The 15,601-nt window shown below is 45.7% G+C and overlaps 1 protein-coding gene across 5 annotated transcripts in view; it reads left to right on the forward strand.

The window, feature by feature from the left end:
* The first annotated feature begins 1,155 nt into the window (after positions 1 to 1,155).
* Positions 1,156 to 15,601, forward strand: part of ICE1 (interactor of little elongation complex ELL subunit 1) — a 34,782-nt gene continuing 20,336 nt past the window's right edge. For 2 of the 5 annotated variants that reach the window (XM_083518951.1, XM_083518952.1), the window contains exons 1-10: positions 1,158 to 1,311; positions 7,147 to 7,205; positions 8,037 to 8,071; positions 9,279 to 9,297; positions 9,640 to 9,751; positions 10,386 to 10,462; positions 12,717 to 12,754; positions 14,261 to 14,343; positions 15,347 to 15,386; positions 15,485 to 15,544. In XM_083518951.1, coding sequence (XP_083375077.1) covers positions 1,219 to 1,311; positions 7,147 to 7,205; positions 8,037 to 8,071; positions 9,279 to 9,297; positions 9,640 to 9,751; positions 10,386 to 10,462; positions 12,717 to 12,754; positions 14,261 to 14,343; positions 15,347 to 15,386; positions 15,485 to 15,544 — 616 coding nt within the window. In that variant the 5' untranslated portion in view covers positions 1,158 to 1,218. Of the gene's footprint in view, positions 1,312 to 3,441; positions 3,469 to 7,146; positions 7,206 to 8,036; positions 8,084 to 9,278; positions 9,298 to 9,639; positions 9,752 to 10,385; positions 10,463 to 12,716; positions 12,755 to 14,260; positions 14,344 to 15,341; positions 15,387 to 15,484; positions 15,549 to 15,601 lie in introns of those variants that run through there. The other 3 variants (XR_014529576.1, XM_083518953.1, XM_083518954.1) reach the window with 3 other exon arrangements.

Here is a 15,601-nt window from a genome sequence, read left to right on the forward strand (position 1 = left end):
ATCTTTATGTGGGACAAGAAGCTACAGTTAGAACTGGATATGGAACAACAAATTGGTTGAAAATTGGGAAAGGAGTACGACAAGGCTGAATATTGTCTCCCTGCTTATTTAACTTATATGCAGAATTAATCATGCGAAAGGCTGGGCTGGATGGATCCCAAGCCGGAATTAAGATTGCTGGAAGAAATATCAACAACCTCGGATATGCAGATGACACAACCTTGACGGCAGAAAGTGAGGAGGAATTAAAGAACCGTTTAATGAGGGTGAAAGAGGAGAGCGCAAAATATGGTCTGAAGCTCAACATCAAAAAAAGAAGAAGATCATGGCCACTGGGCCCATCACCTCCTGGCAAACAGAAGGGGAAGAAATGGAGGCAGTGAGAGATTTTACTTTTTTGGGTTCCATGATCACTGCAGATGGTGACAGCAGCCACGAAATTAAGAGACACCTGCTTCTTGGGAGAAAAGCAATGACAAACCTAGACAGCATCTTAAAAAGCAGAGACATCACCTTGCCAACAAAGGTCCGTATAGTTAAAGCCATGGTTTTCCCAGTAGTGATGTATGGAAGTGAAAGCTGTACCATAAAGAAGGCTGATCGCCAAAGAATTGATGCCTTTGAATTATGGTGCTGGAGGAGACTCTTGAGAGTCCCATGGACTGCAAGAAGATCAACCCTATCCATTCTGAAGGAAATCAGCCACTCTCCTTTCTTTACCTTTTTGGCCTGCCGGCGATCCCGTCCCCAAACTTTGGCACCCCGGTCAAAAAAAAAGAAAGAAAAAAGCGAGAGTCGCGCGCGGCATGTTGGGATTTGTAGGCCGCTCCCTTGCCGGCGCCTTGGCAACGAGAGAAGTCGTCGCCATGGTTTCCCGCCTGACCTTTCCTAGTGCCTTGTCCGAGGACAGAAACCCCTTCACAGCGGAGCATCTAAGGGCAGAGTCCGTTCAGCGAGTGGCTGCGGAGGCTGAGAGAACCATTGTCGTTCTGTGCCTGGAAAAGCCTTAAAAATATATTCATATATCGTTTTTGTTAGGCAGCGCCATGGACAGCTTTTCCACTAGGACGATTGTGGTGGGGACCTTTCCCGCTGGGCGTCGCGTCGCGGGGCGCCCGGAGAGGACCTTCCTTGCTTCTGCCTCCGGATTCCGTCACTCGTGCTGCTGCCGCCCGAGGCTGGTCGGTGACCGGCGACGGATGGGCGAAGGCGGCAACCATGATGCCCGGGGAGACCCCGCCCGCCGCGGCCGCAGCGGGGATCGCGGCGGAGGCGGCCACGGCCTGCGCCAACTGCGGGGCCCTCCAGCAGGTAGGGAGCGAAACCGGGGGCTTGTGGTAGGCTTCTGAATTCAGGCCAGTGCCCTGAAACGTGCCTTGGGGCATGTGAAGAGTTCCCTGTTCGGTGCCTTGGGGCATGTGAAGAGTTCCCTGTTCAGTGACTTTGAGCATGTGAAGAGTTCCCTGTTCGATGCCTTGGGGCATGTGAAGAGTTCCTTGTTCAGTGCCTTTGAGCATGTGTTCCCTGTTCAGTGCCTTGGGGCATGTGAAGAGTTCCCTGTTCAGTGCCTTGGGGCATGTGAAGAGTTCCCTGTTCAGTGCCTTGGGGCATGTGAAGAGTTCCCTGTTCAGTGCCTTGGGGCATGTGAAGAGTTCCCTGTTCGGTGCCTTTGAGCATGTGAAGAGTTCCCTGTTCAGTGCCTTGGGGCATGTGAAGAGTTCCCTGTTCAGTGCCTTGGGGCATGTGAAGAGTTCCTTGTTCAGTGCCTTGGGGCATGTGAAGAGTTCCCTGTTCAGTGCCTTGGAGCATGTGAAGAGTTCCCTGTTCGGTGCCTTTGAGCATGTGAAGAGTTCCCTGTTCAGTGCCTTGGGGCATGTGAAGACTTCCCTATTCAGTGCCTTGGGGCATGTGAAGAGTTCCCTGTTCAGTGCCTTTGAGCATGTGTTCCCTGTTCAGTGCCTTGGGGCATGTGAAGAGTTCCGTGTTCAATGCCTTGAGACATGTGAAGAGTTCCCTGTTCGGTGCCTTTGAGCATGTGAAGAGTTCCCTGTTCAGTGCCTTGGGGCATGTGAAGAGTTCCCTGTTCAGTGCCTTGGGGCATGTGAAGAGTTCCCTGTTCGGTGCCTTGGGGCATGTGAAGAGTTCCCTGTTCGGTGCCTTTGAGCATGTGAAGAGTTCCCTGTTCAGTGCCTTGGGGCATGTGAAGAGTTCCCTGTTCAGTGCCTTGGGGCATGTGAAGAGTTCCTTGTTCAGTGCCTTGGGGCATGTGAAGAGTTCCCTGTTCAGTGCCTTGGGGCATGTGAAGAGTTCCTTGTTCAGTGCCTTGGGGCATGTGAAGAGTTCCGTGTTCAATGCCTTGAGACATGTGAAGAGTTCCCTGTTCAGTGACTTTGAGCATGTGAAGAGTTCCCTGTTCGATGCCTTGGGGCATGTGAAGAGTTCCTTGTTCAGTGCCTTTGAGCATGTGTTCCCTGTTCAGTGCCTTGGGGCATGTGAAGAGTTCCCTGTTCGGTGCCTTTGAGCATGTGAAGAGTTCCCTGTTCAGTGCCTTGGGGCATGTGAAGAGTTCCCTGTTCAGTGCCTTGGGGCATGTGAAGAGTTCCCTGTTCGGTGCCTTGGGGCATGTGAAGAGTTCCTTGTTCAGTGCCTTTGAGCATGTGTTCCCTGTTCAGTGCCTTGGGGCATGTGAAGAGTTCCCTGTTCAGTGCCTTGGGACATGTGAAGAGTTTCCTGTTCAGTGCCTTTGAGCATGTGAAGAGTTCCCTGTTCAGTGCCTTGGGGCATGTGAAGAGTTCCCTTTTCAGTGCCTTGGGGCATGTAAATAGTTCCTTGTTCGGTGCCTTTGAGCATGTGAAACGTTCCTTGTTTTGTGCCTTTGACCACGTGAAGAGTTCCCTGTTCAGTGCCTTTGACCACGTGAAGAGTTCCCTGTTCAGTGCCCTGGGACGTGCCTCGGGGCATGTAAAGAGCTCCTTTTGGACCTGCCTGATTAGGAGCTGCCCACATACTCTTGCATGTGTTGTGCAAATGCTAGACTTCCAGGCAGCTTTGGAGCTGGAGCAACGTTGAAGCCTCAGCGTGTATTTATTTCCCCCATCAAATCTAATTCACCACTGTTTCATGAACTTCGAAAACAAGTATCACTTTCCACCTATTATTTTGCTGTGTGGTCTGTTAATAAAAGAACGTACTGTGGAATGATGTATAAAAAGATTGTTTGAATTGAATTGTTTTAGTGAGGGGAAAGCACATTAGTCAAATTAAAGTGGACTGTGGCTAAATCAGTCTATTAGGTTTCGATAACATTTTCTGTTAGATAATGAAGTTTACATTATGGTTTTTCCTAAGCAGCCCAGTAAACATTTTTGAATACACGTTTATTCATTTGCTGAGACTACTTTGACTTGCTTGTGATCTGCCCTTATTTTGTTTAAAGGGCCTATTGGTGATTTGAATTTAGAGGATTGGGTAGGTTTCTTGGTAATTTTTTTATATTGTTAGTCATTCCCTGAAAATAAATATAGCTTTAAAATATGTGTGTATGCAGTGAGAAATACAGCTGTAAACTCCTATAATCTAAGGAACCTATTTTGGCTTTTGCTACTGGGAAAACAGGACTAAAATAACCCCCCCCCCAAAAAAAAGGGGAGGGGGAAACTATTAGTGCTGTTGTAAACAAAAACAAAACTTATTATCTCAGCCTTATTGTACAGAACATCATATACAGTGGTGCCTCGCAAGACGAAAATAATCCGTTCCGCGAGTCTCTTCGTTTAGCGGTTTTTTCGTCTTGCGAAGCAACCCTATTAGCGTCTTAGCGGATTAGCACTATTAGCGGTTTAGCGGCTTAGCAGCTAAAAGGCTATTAACGGCTTAGCGGCTTAGAAAAAGGGGGGGGAGCGAAAAAAATTGCAAGACTCACAAGACGTTTTCCCATAGGGAAATTCGTCTTGCGAAGCGCATTGAAAAACGGAAAACCCTTTTGTCTAGCGGGTTTTTCGTCTTGCGAGGCTTTCGTCTTGCGGGGCACCACTGTACCACATAAAATTAAGTAGGACCTTATGCTACTTGTTCTTCCATAGCAAATTTTATAGGAAGCCTGTCTTCATTGACAACTCTGGGAATCACCACTGTATAACTACCGTATTTTTCGCCCTATAGGACACACTTTTTCCCCTCCAAAAATGAAGGGGAAATCTGGGTGCGTCCTATGGGGCGAATGCAGGCTTTCGCTGAAGTCTGGAGAGCGAGAGGGGTCGGTGCGCACCGACCCCTCTTGCTCTCCAGGCTTCAGGAAGCTCTGCGCAACCCTCGGGAGACGGGCTCCGAGGGTTGCGCAGAGCTGCCTGCAGTCCCGGGATCAGCACAGCTCTGCGCGGCCATCGGGAGCGGGCGCTAAGTCCCGCCCCGCTCTGGATGGCGGTGCAGAGCTGCCTGCCGTCCCGGGATCAGCGCAGCTCTGCGCGGCCACCGGGAGCTGGGGGCGAAGCCCGCCCCGCTCTGGATGGCGGCGCAGAGCTGTCTGCCGTCCTGGGACTGCAAGGCAGATCTGTGCCGCCATCCCAAGTGGGGCACTAAGTCTCGCCCCGCTCGGGATGGCGGCGCAGAGCTGTCTGCCGTCCCGGGACTGCAGGCACATGTGCGCCGCCATCCCAAGTGGGGCGCTAAGTCCCGCCCCGCTCTGGATGGCGGTGCAGATCTGCCTGCCGTCCCGGGATCAGCGCACTTCTCCCCATCGCCAGCCCCACAAGCTCGGGGGACAGCGGGGAGGCAGAGCGTGCCTTCCCACTGTTCCCCGAGCTGGTTCTTCCAGCCCCGCACCTGGGGGGGAAATAATTTATTTCCCCCCCCCCAAAAAAAAACTAGGTGCGTCCTATGGGCCGGAGCGTCTTATGGGGCGCAAAATACGGTAACCCAAGGAAAAGATAACTAACCCAAGTCTATAAAATCAAGTGAGCACCACCATAATCCGATATGCATATTCAGAAGTAAGCCCAGTTGAGTTCAATGGGACTCAGCACTGGAGAAGTTGCAGTAAGATCACAACCTAAGGCTGTAGTTGTAATCCCACTTACCTGAGAGTAAGCCCCATTGAAATCAGTAGTATTTACTTGTAAGTAGACATAGTTAGGATTGTGCTGTAAGAGACTTCAAAGTCATTGTGGGTAGCTCGATGAAAATGCTGATTTAGGGCCGCGAGTCCTTTAAAGAAATATGCAGCGGAACTTGTCACAGAAGGTAGAGGGAAGAAAAAAGAAAAGGATCAAGACGATTGAATAATTCAAACGCAATAAAATTTGGATGGAATTGCTTAATATATACAAGTAGGAGATGTTTATGGGCTCACTTGCCTGCTCACGCATACCTATTTCCAGCATTTGTAACACATCGACAATTCGAAATTTGAAAGGAGAAGAAAGTATCTTCCAATGAACAAAGTCTTCCCTACTTGGTCACCTGGTGATGATTCTTACTTGCTGTAACCAAGCCAGCAAACAATGATCTACAAGCCTGCCTGAATATGAGACACAAATAGCTTAAAAAACTCTATTGTGATCGCTTGTTGCCTTCATTGTCTAATACTAATGCCCTATAACTTCTAATCCATCTTGTCCCTGACATTTTGAAATAAGTTTTAAACTACACTATATGATGCTGCTGAACAAATACAGTGGTACCTCAGGTTAAGTACTTAATTCGTTCCGGAGGTCTGTACTTAACCTGAAACTGTTCTTAACCTGAAGCACCATTTTAGCTAATGGGGCCTCCTGCTGCGCCGCTGCTGCACGATTTCTGTTCTCATCCTGAAGCAAAGTTCTTAACCTGAAGCACTATTTCTGGGTTAGCAGAGTCTGTAACCTGAAGCGTATGTAACCCGAGGTACCACTGTAGATTTCAAATCCCTCTCACCCCTCCCACATTCCATTTAAATTAATTTTATTAAAGTCTTTAAGATGCTCAGGTTCCAAGTTTCCCACCAAATTTTAGGAAACCTGCTGAGAATTGGCCAGGAAAGGAGTACAGTGGTACCTCTGGATGCGAACGGTATCCGTTCTGGAGCCCCGTTCTCATCCTGAAGCGAAGGCAACCTGCATGCACAGGTCGTGATTTGCTGCTTCCGTGCATGCGTGTGACATCATTTTGAGCGTCTGCGCATGTGCAAGCGGCGAAACCCGGAAGTAACGCAGAGCACAACCTGAAAATGCTTAACCCGAGGGATGACTGTACATTAACATAACTGCCAGCATCAAAACTCGGGAACGACTCTTCCCCACCAAAGTGTGGCAAAAAAGATGAGCTTTTGCCTGGTGTCTAAACGAATATAAAGTGAGGGCAAGCCAAACCTCAAAAGGAAGGTCATTCCACAAATGCAGAGCCACCACTGAAAAGGCTAAACTTGGGTTTGTATAGTCTAATGCTTAAAGGTAAAGATAAAGGGACCCCTGACCATTGAGTCCAGTTGCGAACGACTTTGGGATTGCTGCGCTCATCTCACTTTCAGGCCAAGGTAGCCGGCGTTTGTCCGCAGACAGCTTTCCGGGCCATGTAGTCAGCATGACTAAGCCGCTTCTAGCGAAACCAGAGCAGCGCACGGAAACGCCATTTACCTTCCCACCGGAGTGGTACCTATTTATCTACTTGCACTGCGTGCTTTTGAACTGCTAGGTTGGCAGGAGCTGGGACCGAACAGCGGGAGCTCACCCCGTTGCAGGGATTCAAACCGCCAACCTTTCGATCAGCAAGGCCAAGTGGCACAGTGGTTTAACCCACAGTGCCACCCGCGTCCCTTATTCTAATGCTTAGGATATGCCTAAAATTGCTAATTTCTGGGCACTTGGTGCATGGAGCTCTGTCCACTACTTTTTTAAATTTAGGTACTGTAAATATACTAACCTAAGATTATTCAGGTTCTTTTCCCTTTTTATTTTTTTATTTTTAAAAAATCATTTAAGTGATTTTTACATATTCATTTGCCACCTGCTTCATCTTGTCTGTGATTGCATTGCCTTTCAGCTTTCCTATTTTTTTGCTGTTTGCAGACTAAACGTTCCTAACATGTGCCCATGTTAAGTACGAACTTAGAAGATATTATTGGAGTGTGGGAGCTGAATTTCCTTAACTGGCTTCTACATTTTTTTCTTTCAGAATTTAAATGAATACGTAGCTGCCCTAATTGCATTAAAGCAAAAGATCATTGATACCGAGTAAGTATGTTGTCACCATTTTTGTACAAATTTATTTTTCACCTGTGTACGCATAACAACTGTTTTCATTTTTCCGCTCTTGTGCACAGCTCGACTGCTTTCAATCTTATTCAAACCCAATGGGAGTAAAATCCTCTGCTCTGCAAAATTGCATTCGGTATGGCCCTGATGCAGTGCAGCAGACTTAACTTTTCAGCACAGGACTGCAGGAGTTCTTGTAGTCCACAAAGGCGCTGGGGGGGGGGAGGACTGTAAATGGGCAAACATTGATTCAGGTAGCACATAATGCTAAGCTAAAGATGGCTTAGCGCGAGCACACAGGCTACTGAAGAGAAGGTGACAACAATTGCCCTCTTCCTGCTGTTGTGCTACCCAGAGCAAAGGCATGGTTTGGCGTAGTGTGGCATCCTCCCAAATATAGTACAAGATGTAAACCAGGAGCAGACCTTGGTTACAGCTCGTGATTTGTCTGGAGTGAGCCAGTCCATGAGCCCAGGTTTGGATAACACACTGAGAGCCAAACCATATCTTACTCCCCGGTAGCCCTCACTGATAAGCCACACACACTAAGGCATGGTTTGGCTTTAAATTAGGTGTGAACATATGTGCAATATATTATATATACTGGTGTGAGAAGTGGAAGGACGTGTTACATTTTTAAAATAAATCTGATTTTTTTGTAGTAATGTGAGAAAGCCTATCTGCCCTTGCTAACTAATCTATAAAGCACAGAGATCAGTTTCAATATGCACCAGGCACAATAATATTTCATGTATTTGTTTGTTCAGCATGGACCTGCATTTAATTCTCCCCCCCCCTTCTCTCTTACAGCCACTTGCTGACAGAATACCAGCAAAAGTGCAACGATATCCTTTTGCGTTTCTTTTCCTAGGAAATAAATTGAATGTGTATTGCTTGGAGCAAAGCACTGTTGTGGGAAATCTAAAGTGGTGGTAGGGTGTGTTTAAGTGTTAGAACTTTATGATACATAGTGAGCGTGGCTGAACTGCGCACCCTACAGATGTTGTTGAAAAGGTAGCAACTTTGTGACTTGAAATCTTGGTGGCGTAATTTGCCAAGGCTCAGATTACCCTGAGTTGCATCAGGCAGCAGCACACAGGTAGGGAACAGCAGCCACAGTGTCCTTGACAGAAAGGAGGCATCCCGTTTCCTTGGCAACGGGAACAGCTTTTGTGAACATTGTGTGAAAGAGGCTTCTGTAACTGAAGCCTCTAGTGTAGCCTGACCCCGTCTTTCACTGTCATGCTAAAGCCTGAAGGTTGCTGCTTTGAGGTTAATTTTTTAATATTTGGGTGCAGGTGCTTTAGAAACAAGTCTTGTTGGGCTTTCATTGGAAAATGCGTACATGCTGGAAAAAACCAGGCTCCTAATTGCACAGATTGAAAGGGAAAATCCAGAGTGTGCAAGCTCAATATATTCATCATAACCAACACTACATTTTGTTTGTTAGGTATGTATAATATGTGTGTCCCAAATACTGCTGAAGGCTGTTAACAGAGTAAAATACAAAGGATAAAATGGGAACAGCATAAAAGAAGGTAAAACTGATAAAAACAACGTCCAATTGAGCAAACTGCAAATCATAACAAGTCAGCTTATTGGACCAAAAGTCTGTCTGAATAAAAATGCTTTTTGCGTGTCAGCAGAAGATCATCAGAGAAAATGTTTCTCCTGTTGTAGGTGTAGTTTGTAGGTAGACCCCGAAGCCTATAGAGGCTCAGATCTTGCATGTGAGATTGCCAGACTATGGTAGGAAAAATAAAGCATGCAAAGACAAGCTGCTGTTCACACACATGGTAAAAGCAAACTCAGCCATTGACATGTCAGGTTCTGCTCTGTACAGTTCTCAAGTTCTTGGGCCCTTGAGAGTGATAATAAAATATCTTGTTCGTGCTTCCTTCGAGGCAAGACATCAAATACATCCTTTTCGTACATGAATATTGCTGTCAGACTCATAAGAAATGCCTCTGAGGCACAGTGGGTTTTGTTGATCTGTAACTGTGGCCATCGAGCTAATCTCTGCATTTCAGGTTTTCTTTAACCAGATATCACAGCTTCAATTTGCTGTAAGGTAAGAACTCATTCTGCTTGAATTCTGACGCTGTGCCCATGGCTTTGGGCTTGGGAGTTATCACTGCTTGATGAATCTCTGGGTGTTAATAATTTGTTCTACTGTACTTTGTCTGCTCCCTGAGACAAAAGAGTGAGGTGTCGAGAATAGTTTTTAAGCAAATATGTTTGAGAGTGCAATGGGATATTATAAGGACATTTTGGTTTGTGTTTGCTATGTGGCTTGGGCCATGGTGGGAGGGCATGGGACTACTGTGATTTGGTGTCCACAGAGACAGTAAGATATTGCATGCAAGTCTCTTGCTTCGTTTCCACTTCTGTTATATTAATTGCCCCGTTTCAGAGAAAATGACACACTTCGTCACCAAGTGGAGCAAATGCTGCAGAAAATCTTGCCTCTAGAAAAGTGTCAGGAGGAGCTGGGATCTGTGAAAGCAGAGCTGGAGGAGAAGAAGGTAATTAGAAAATATTTAGAAAGAAAGTGGTGAGGCCTGCTTTGAGACATCAGGATTGCCTGTCCCTGAGTGAGGGTTTGCACAAGAGTGATCTTAAGAAGGTAGCTGGAGGGTTGTTCTGTAATCCCTTCATGCAGGGAAGGGGAGCTTCAGACCCACAGGACTAACTGATTAACCCCTCCAGGCCTCCACATTTGGCCCATGAGAAGATCTTTTTATTCTGAGATATTCTGGCCTTCAAACCGAGGGAGGAACGAAGCACTGGAGCCAGTGGAGCTCGTTCTTCCCTTGGCATGCCAGCGCTGGCAGCAGAGGGACTCCCTCTGTCACCAGCACCCGGTGTGCGGAGGACGGAGCTGTATCTGGCCAATGGAGCTCATTCTTCCCTCGGCGCCTCCCCTTTTCAACTATTTCAAGCTAATATCGCCCAGCCCTAGTAGGCATCAGGGCCAGAGTCTTTTTTAGTGGTGGTTCCACAGCTGTGGACACCCCTTCTCCTGCAACCTTATTTAGTGTATGTCTTCTGACTTTCGCGACGCTGTTTCATGATATTAGGAATCAATGCATTAGCTATAAGAAAATACTTGTTTATTTGCATGTCTGTATTTTAATCACTATCTGTTTCTTTAACTAGAGTTCACTCAAGATATACCAGGAAACTCACCTGGAATATGTTCGGGTGAAAGATGAAATGAACAAAAGTGACACGATGTGAGTCATATAAATGAACCAAATAGTGAATTTATACTATTTTTCACCTTTGCAGTTAGATGAAAAATTCTTCTATGTTCAGATTATAGTAATGTTTGCGGGGAAAGAGAGGGAATTAAGAACTCTCTCAGTGTAGGAATTAATCATATGCTACCGTATTTTTTGCTCCATAAGACATACCTGAGTATAAGATGCACCTAGTTTTTGTTAGGATATTTCGGTTCCACCTTAAAAGGGAGCAGGCTTTGTGAGTCACAGAGTCTGTGTATTTCCTGTTCACAGGATGTTTCTGTTGTGTCTTTGCGTTTTCTCTCTCTGTGTAAGAGACACTGAAGCAGGCAGTCATGTTTTTCTTTGTTCTGACCAATGCTGAATAAACTTGTAAATAATACTCTCCTGCGTGCATCTTTCGCTGTGCATTATCTGCTGATAGAGCGTGCACCAGTTCTGGAATGTGGCAGGCTATTTCTTGAGCTCGTGTCGCTAATTGAATGATACTGCGTGTCTACGGGAGATTGATGGACGTCCGGAGGCGGCTTGGGGGCCATGATGGACTTTGTCTCCCTGGCAGTATCCCAACAGTTTTTAGAGGGGGAATGCCAGAAAAAAAAATATTCTTTAAAGGGCTACCCTCTGTCCCTTCCCCCACCTCCCGCAAAAGCCGTGCTCCCTTTAAAAAGTGTGCGGAGCATGTGTGCGGCTCTTGGGGGCTTTTCCCCGAGGAGGGACTGACGGGCTGCCCTTCTCGCTCCTCGGGGAAAAGCCCCCAAGAGCCGCACACACACTCCCCGCTGCTCTTCAAAGGGAGCGCTGAGCAGAGCCTCCTGCCTGCATTCGCTCCATAAGACGCACATACATTCCCCCTTACTTTTTAGGAGGGGAAAAGTGTGTCTTACGGAGCCAAAAATACGGTACTTCTTGTACATCACATCAGTTGTTAGGGCCACATAGCCAGTACTGAAACACAAAACCATATTAGGTGGTGTTTCGGGGAGGGGAAGCCTAGCGGTCCAAAAGAGAGGCAAGCAACCCATTCTGAATTCATTCCCTACCTACCCTTCTCGCTATTTGGGACCCGGGTTATCAGAACCCACATTCCATGAAGTGTGGTACGACAAATTAAGTCCTGTTGATTACTTGGAAATGGTTGCTGGCTGAGGGGACATTCACTTAACTTCTACTAGTCTTCCAGACAAAAAAGCTAGGTTTATTTTGATCCTTGCGTGAAATGCACAACATGAATGTGCCCCACAGTGCCTTGATGTAGGATTTGGATGGGAGGTGTACTAGCCTGGCCAAAAACAGTGTGCAAGGGGAGACATGTGCTACATCTGACCTACCTGACTTCCCTATTCAGTGGTGCAAAGAACTCTGGGGCACACTCTGAATTAGTGCATGTAATGGGTATGAGCTACTCGTGCGTAAGCTGGTGCCTTTATCGGTTAATTTGCCTTGTTAAACCTTTCTGACTGCACAGCCCCTTCTCATCGTGGCTGCCTCAGTCACTGGCAGAATCCGTCAGTGGGCGTTTCTTGAACCTCTTCCAACATAAAAGTTGTTTGACACCCAGTCTCCTCCTCCTCTCACTGCGCGGGAGTCTTCTGCGCAGGGAAGGCGTGGGTAGCGGAGGACCTGGGCTCTCCTCACTGGTGTCCAGTGAAGAGTCCTGGAGCCCTCTCTCCAATTCCCCCATCTGCCCCCCTTCATCCCTGGTGTTGCGCTGATTGGCTTCCCCTTCTACTGAGCTGTTTCTCCCCCTGCTGCTGGGTCCTTCGCCGGCATCATCTGGGAGCCTCCCCTTCGCCTCTCGCTCCGATGTCAGTTCCCTGACAGTGCACTTCCGACCACTTCTCATTCTGGGAGTTGGTGCGTTCTTTGCTGCAGTGAATGGAGTAGATATGTTCAGAGTGGCCTGTAACCAAAACTCATTGCCCAGCTGGGCAGCATGCTGTCTCTCCTTCGCCATGACTTTTCTACCTGGTCCTCTCCCTTGATGTATGATATATTTTATGGACAGACAGTGTAGCAGTGGTGACGATTGTGGGGTCCTAGCATCACAAAGAACTGGGCGCGGGTCCAGTTTCTAATTCAAAACTCAACCGGAAGTGTAAGCCTGAGCTACACAAATCATAATAAACCTGTGTTATCAAGGAAGCTTTTATGTTCTAGATATTAGATTGAGCAAAAAGCCAAAAATCTGTATCAATAGAATACTATCCTCATTTTTTGTGTTGTTTTTTTAAAACATGGTCAGGAAGAAGAAACTGGAAACTAAAGTGAAGAAACTTGAAGGTAATTCACTGCAAATAAATTCACATTTCAGATGCAGAAAACCTTTAAGTTTAAAGTAATACATTGTTGTAAGGAAAGAGAGTATTGCATAGTTTATGTGTATTTTAAGTAGGGTTGAGAGGTACACCAACAAATTTGCCCCAGTCAGTTTACCTTAAAAACCTGAGTTTGATTCACCTTCTGCTTTCTTCACTGTTGCCTTTACCTTTTTCCCCATTTCAACTAATATCAGGATTGCAGTGTCAAATGCTTTGCTTCTGTTTCATGGGAATAAAAGAAAGAACAATTCCTGAGATAAAATTGAGCTAGCTAGTGCGAGAATGAATTGGCTTGTAAAAGGTTAATTATACATCTGGGTGGAATGTACACACATATAAAAACCATTCTGAAAATGTTTTTTTAAAAGCGTTTTTAAAAATACATTGAATTTTCCATTAGGCTCACCATCTAGTGTCACATTGTATATTGCACTTAAAACATTTTAGTTGCAGCTGTGTAGCTGAGTCCCTGTTTTAATGAAACTGTCAATCAAAGTATAAAAATTCCAAGATTGCCTTAAGTCATGAATTGTTAGAATTTAGAGTGGTCTGTTGTTAGAAAGCTGTAAAATAATTTCATTATTTAAATCATAAAAGGTTTATACTATATTTTCTCATGAAAATATATGAGAAATGACAGCAGGAAGTCAATTGTGCTCTCCTGTCCTAGCTCTGGGCAGCTGTTAGTAGCTGTGACAAGATCCTGAAATTAAGAATGAAAGCTCCTTAAAATTATTTCTTGTTTGTTTTTGTCCTTATTTTCATGTCACGTATTACTCTACCTGTTTAATGTCCAAAGGAAAGTAAAATAACTGTTAAGAAATTTGTCTCTTGAGTGTTTATAAATTAAATGTCAGTTTAGTACCTCTGCCAAACCCCTGGTAGCTGAATAACCACTTCCAAAAAAAATAGTTGAATTGCTGCATAAATTCTTATCCGAGTATAACATTATGCAAAGAACTCAGACTTAATTATTGCCATTTAAGGATATCTGTATGCATTTTAGGGTCTTATAGCAAACCTTGACAAAGCACAATTTAAGAATTTGACCTGTTGAAATGGAAGGGTGCAAATATATATTTATTACACGGAAAGGTTTTGTTGTCAATGGTGTTTGGTATGAATAAACCTCGAGTTCCCTAGGGCTCATTAAGCAGAATTCTAAGGCATGTGGGCATTTACGCATTTGGAGAAAAAGCTGTGGAGCTGTTGTGTTCAGTTGGTAGGATAATACATGTCTCTGACCGAGCCAAGCGGCATTCATCCAGTGTGATGAAATCCTAATGAAATACATGATAGTGCAGAGCTGAATGCTGCAACCCCTAGATAAACTGTTAGAGTTTGACAAATCTGAAAGGAAAGGCATCACCATGCAAGTGCATTTCGCCCTGGTTTGCTGACTTTTGTGCCATTAAGTCAAGCTTAATGGTTTTCATGCATTTTGATTGCTTTTTTCCTTTGAATGAAGAGGCTGCAGCAAAGCACATCCAGGAATTCAAGCAGCTGAAAGCAGAGAAGAAAGTTCTTGAGAAGGAATTGAAGAAAGCACAGGTAACTTTCTTAAGCAGGGGTTTGGGGAGGTTGTTTTTTTGCATTTTTGCAGTAAGCACAAATTAGTGTTTCTTTGCATGCTTTGTTATAAGTTAGAGAGTAAGTATCTCCTCCTAATGATTTCCCCCCCAAGATGCAGAGTGTGTGTCATAAATGTGGACTTGGCATGCCTTCTTTTCCCACTGTTCTTATCTGTTGATGACTTATTTCCCATCATTGCAATGGGTAAACTGGTGGAAGACTAGACAATGTGGGGAGAACTGATCACAGAAATTGTTTAGGCTGCTGGGCAGAATTGCTGCTGCTTTAAGGTCCAAAGTAAAAAAGTTATTGTTACATGGTACCCATGTGCCATGATAATTGGGGGGGGGGGTTAAAATAAAAGACAGCTCTTTCCTCCTCCCTCCACCTTGGACCTTACAGTCTAAATTTGGACAGAGGGAATGAAGAGGTAACAATAAGCACAGAAGGGGAGGGATAGGAGATGGCAAGAGGAACAAGGGACAGTTCCGATTTTCCACCAAGCCTATGAAACCAGGGAGCCTGTGACCCTCCAGGTGATGGTGGACTCCAACCCCTATCAGCCCTAGCCAGCATGACCAGCTGTAAGGGATGATGGGAGTTGTAGTCTAGCAAAATCTGGAGGCTCCCAATCCCTATACAGTGGTATCTCAGGTTACGAACTTAATTCGTTCCCGGGGTCCGTTCTTAAACTGAGGCGCGCTTTCGCTGATGGGGCCTCCCCTCGCGCCGCCGGCATGCAATTCCCTTTCTCATCTTGGGGCAAAGTTCTTAACCCGAGGTACTACTTCCGGGTTAGCGGAGTTTGTAACCCGAAGCGTTTGTAACTCGAGGTGTTTGTAACCCGAGGTGCCACTGTATAATACATTTGAGAGGTCATGAGGTAATTTAAACAGTAACCAGAGTCGAATCTCTTTCCACTGTGAGTACTACAAGTTACGGATGTTAATGTGGTATGGTTTTCTTCCCTTGATGTTGACAGGAGAAGACTGATGGCTTCCCGAATGCAAAGCAAAAGAAAGGTGATGCTTCACTTTATTTTACCTTAATAGAGTTTCAGTGGCAGGGTTCCAGTTTTAATTGTTGATCTGATGTCTGTGTCTGTCTTATTTCCCCTCAGTGCTGAAGAATGCTGAGACCCAAAGTGAGAGAGCGAGTCCTGTAGCAGACCTAGACAAAGGTTGGTATGTATAAATAAATATTTTCTCTCTAATATAAGAAGATTGCAATTGCTCAT

Source organism: Podarcis liolepis (genome assembly GCF_965112155.1).
Source record: "Podarcis liolepis genome assembly, chromosome: 8".
NCBI lineage: Eukaryota > Metazoa > Chordata > Lepidosauria > Squamata > Lacertidae > Podarcis > Podarcis liolepis.